The sequence below is a fragment of the Peromyscus maniculatus genome, chromosome 1 (assembly GCF_049852395.1).
Source record: "Peromyscus maniculatus bairdii isolate BWxNUB_F1_BW_parent chromosome 1, HU_Pman_BW_mat_3.1, whole genome shotgun sequence".
NCBI lineage: Eukaryota > Metazoa > Chordata > Mammalia > Rodentia > Cricetidae > Peromyscus > Peromyscus maniculatus.
In genome coordinates this window covers 114,114,718-114,119,157 of record NC_134852.1, presented here as the reverse complement: position 1 = coordinate 114,119,157, position 4,440 = coordinate 114,114,718, and the positions used below count along the sequence as shown (strand labels likewise).

The 4,440-nt window shown below is 37.3% G+C and overlaps 1 protein-coding gene across 1 annotated transcript; it reads right to left on the bottom strand.

Moving 5' to 3' along the window:
- Positions 1-673: 673 nt before the first annotated feature.
- Positions 674-1,633, bottom strand: LOC102903764 (olfactory receptor 51H1-like). Its single transcript, XM_006993343.2, has one exon. It carries the CDS (start codon positions 1,631-1,633, stop codon positions 674-676), a length of 960 nt encoding a protein of 319 aa, XP_006993405.2.
- Positions 1,634-4,440: the final 2,807 nt, after the last annotated feature.

Here is a 4,440-nt window from a genome sequence, read left to right as displayed (position 1 = left end):
AGTGTTTCCATTTTTAAAACTTAAAACTATGTCTAAAGAAAAGTAATGTAACACCTAGTGTCATTCAGCTCCCATCTGGAAGAGCTAAAGTCACCCTAAAGTGTTTGATCCCAAGTTGTACAATAGAACAATACTTCAATTTACATTTATATTCTTAATCATAAAATCTGGCCATTTTTCTGTCTTAAAATTAACTTAATAGAGGTTCTTCCGTTTCTCCTGATATTTTATAAATAGAGTTTTTTTTCTCATCTACTACATTCATGCAGGCAAATTCTAAGAGAAATGCTTTAAATTACCATGTTAAATAAAAGTCATTACATTGACTATAACTTAAAAGACACAAAACATTTCTCTTATTTTTGACCAATGAAGTTATTTTCAAAATAAAGTTATTAATATTCCCTGCTTTCATCTAGTATATAATAAGTCTTAACCATATGTTTACAGAGAAATAGAGCGTGTGTGTGTGTGTGTGTGTGTGTGTGTGTCACCCTTTTTGTATTAAGAAAAAGACAATTTAGCACAGCAAAATGAAGTCTCTATTTTCTGAGCAGATAAATATGTCTTTTCACAATTCAACTCAAACAAAAAACTTTAAAAAATAAACATTTTATTTTCATAGTTATATCTGAGTTTTTACAGAACTGTTTCTCTATCAAACTGGTAAGATTTAAGCCCCTGTAGTAGTAATTTTGGTTCGGACAAATATCTGGATAATCTTTTTTCGTATTTCCTTGGTCTTCACAGTATAAACTATGGGGTTGAGCACAGGGGGGACAAGAATAAAGGCATTTGCCATAAGGACATGAATCAGTGGTGACAAGTGCTTTCCAAAGCGATGGATGACTGATACCCCAATCAATGGCACATAGAAGATAAGTACAGCACAGATGTGTGAAACACAAGTGTTGAGAGCCTTCAGCCGGCCCTCCCCAGAAGCAATAGCCATCACTGTGTGGAGTATGAACACATAGGAGAAGAGGATAGAGAGGGAGTCAGAGCCCATGGTGAAGATGACAGCTATAAGGCCATAGAGACTGTTAACACGGGTGCTGGCACAGGCAAGGCGCATCACATCTTGATGGAGGCAGAAGGAGTGGGAGAGGATGTTGGAGCGATAAAAAGGGAGTCTCTTGATGAGGAAAGGCACAGGCAAGCCTGCACAGGCTGCTCTTGACAAGATGAGTATTCCTATTTTACAGACCACACCATTGGTTAAAATGGTGCCATATCTGAGTGGGTTCCAGATTGCTACAACACGATCGAAGGCCATTGCGACTAGCACTCCTGACTCGGTGGCTGAGATGGTGTGAATGAAGTACATCTGAATAAGACAGCCATCAAAGCTTATAAATTTGTAGTTAAACCAGAATATGCCAAGCATAGAGGGCAGAGTACAAACGGTGAGCCCCATATCCGCAAATGCCAACATACACAGAAAGTAGTACATAGGAATGTGCAGAGATGATTCAGTCTTGATTGTAGAGATGATAATACCATTGCCAAAGAGAGCAATGACATATATAGCACCCAGTGGGAATGCCATCCAATAATACTTCTGCTCGAGTCCAGGGATTCCAGTTAAAACAAAGTACAGATGCTGGAATTGGGAATGGTTATGATCTGCCATGAAGTCACTATGATATAGGCATGGAGAGGAATCTTTGGGAATCCTGGTGAGTGTCTTCCTAAAGCAACAATGGTAGAGTTTATTGGTGTGTTACCATCTGTCCAGCCCAGGAGTACAGTCGTTTTATTTCCTCATGAGTGTGTATGTGGAGTCACTGAAATTACCACTCTAAGGAAGATGCTGGTTGAAGACATTTCTAATATTCCAGGGAAAATGACACACTCAGGTACACATACTACAGTTAGCTTAAGGAACACAGTGTACTACCATTCTGAGAAGCAAAAATCTCTCATTTCCTATCCTTTCCTCCTCATCAATATCCTATATGTTGACTAATCAGCAGCTGAGGAAGTAAAACAACCTCCTTGAAAATCTTGCAACCTTAAGACCTAGTTTCCTTTATTAATTGATTAGATTCAAGATTATTAAGAAGCACACATCTTATATTTAGACCCTTGCTCTCCCCGTTATCGCTATGTGACTCACACCTATGGAAATTCAGCGTCAGTGATTCACTGAGGGTAAATTATACAATACAATTCTAATGATGTTAGTATAAAATATGAAATTCTGATTTGTCATAATGATTGCCACTCCCACCAGTCACACTCCTTGGGTTCTTAAAATGCCTAGTTCATATTTGTATATTTCTATTCAAAGTACAAGTTTCCTTCATCCTTCTGAGTCTGGATGTAAGCACAGATCGTCCTGAATCCAAACACTTCAACTACATCCATCATTAAAATGAAAGTTTTTATCTCTACTAAGTTGCAGAGATATTAGCAAAAAGCAAAATAAATCATGGTTGTTGAAGCAATAGTAAAATCCTTTCCAGAGTAAGCTATTTATACTGTCAATATAAGATACATTGAGGTTCACCTACAGATCATATCATATTACACTTTTCTATTTCTAAGGCACATTTATCATGTAACATATTCTGATTTAGAGAGAGGCATGGTCACCTTAATGGAAATCTGTAGTTTATAATTCTATAACCAGAACCAAAATCTATTTTTTTTCAAAGACCCCCTTGAGAAAGTCATGGTCTGCTTCTCAGCCAGAAGTAGACCACACCCAAAGGGATCACTGTGAAGAGAAGAAGATAATATGAGCTTGGTATCAGAATAATTCAGAATAAATGTGTTGTTAGTATTAATGTTAGATTTTCATGTTTTTTTATCCTGTGCTTTCTGGAGGTTTTATTTTTCAGGTGAGGTAGTGTTCTTTTCAGTCAGTGGAAGCTGAAGTTGATAGATTCTACCATAACACAAAAAATCATAGTTATTTAATATCTCTTGTAATTAAAAACTATTTCACCCTCTTCTGTGCTATTATTAAGCAGCTCCCTCTGTGGCTGTGCATCCAATCCTGGCTGATTCTCTGACATGATAGAAGAATAAGTTATAACTGCTTACAATTATGCTTTAATTCACCCAGAAATCTCTCTCTAAAAGATTTCTTACTAAGAGTTGAGACATCTTACTAATTCTATGCAGTCATCATTTCTTTCCATTGTGCTTATGAAATGCTGTTGACTATTCACTAAAATATTTCATCTTTTGTGTTAGCATTTTATATATACGTTTTCTATCTCTCCAATAAATTATTGTATCAGATATTTGTACCTGAGTACTTTTTGAGAATGAAAATTCTTTCTTTTAATTTAAAGATTTGAAATTTTAAATTCTTTTTGTCTTCAAACTATAAACATATTAAAAATCTGCAGCCATGGAAATTATATTTAAAAGTCCTTAAAAGTCGATGTTCTCTGTTCTGTTATGTTGCTGATTAACTTCATGCCAATTTTAGGTTCTTCATTTGTTCCTGTTCATTACCTCACCCTTTTTCAGTGTAACTTGGCATTTTAAATATATAAAAACTTGCATCTTTAAAAAAAATGGTGTACAATCTAAAGTTTATCTAGCCATTTGCATCCCAAAGTGAATGTTTGTTCAATACCTACAGATCTATAGTCACAGATTTGCTGAAGTTCTCACTGAGCTCTGCTTTATGAAACAAGTTACCAAAGCAGGCTTGGGGAGAGAAGATTACTTCCTGAGCAAGTTTTCTTTGCTTGCTCTCTAAGCAAGCTGAAGCTTGTTCTCTAGGGCTCCCTTTGTCAGAAACCCACTAAGGGGGTTCTGTCGGGCTTGCCCCATAAACTTGATGGAATAATTAAAGGCAAAAAAAATGGTTGTGCATTTGCTACACATCTTCCACGTGTAATCATTCTTTTATTAAGAAATTTTCTTGGGTGCAGGAAGGGGGGGAACAAGGGAATCTGTGGCTGTTATGTAGAACTGAATAGTATTGTAAAAGAAAAGAAAAGAAAAGAAAAGAAAAGAAAAGAAAAGAAAAGAAAAGAAAAGAAAAGAAAAGAAAAGAAAAAGAAATTTTCTAGTCCCTTTACATACCAATCACAGATCCCCCCTCTTCCTTCTTCCCATTCCCCCATTGTTCCCCCCAATCCCAACCCCCAACCCCACATTTTTCCAATCAAGGTCTCCCATGTAGAGTCAGCAGAGCCTGGCACACTCAGCTGAGGCAGGTCCAAGCCCCTCCCTCCGGCACCAAGGCTCTGCAAGGTGTCACACCTAAGCACTGGGCTCCAAAAAGCCTGCCCATGCACCAGGGATGGATCCAGATCTCCCTGCCTGGGGGCCTCCAAACAGTAATTTGAGCTAAACAGCTGTCTCCCCATATTCAGAAGGCCTAGCAGCAAAATACCTGTAATGCAGAGTGGTGCTAAAAAAAAATTTAAGAGGGGAGCAAATAAAAGAGGAGTAAGTAGAATGGAAGAAAAG

Bases quoted from the DNA above. Each gene is read 5' to 3' on its own strand.
- LOC102903764 (XM_006993343.2), bottom strand. From the start codon at position 1,633: ATGGCAGATCATAACCATTCCCAATTCCAGCATCTGTACTTTGTTTTA.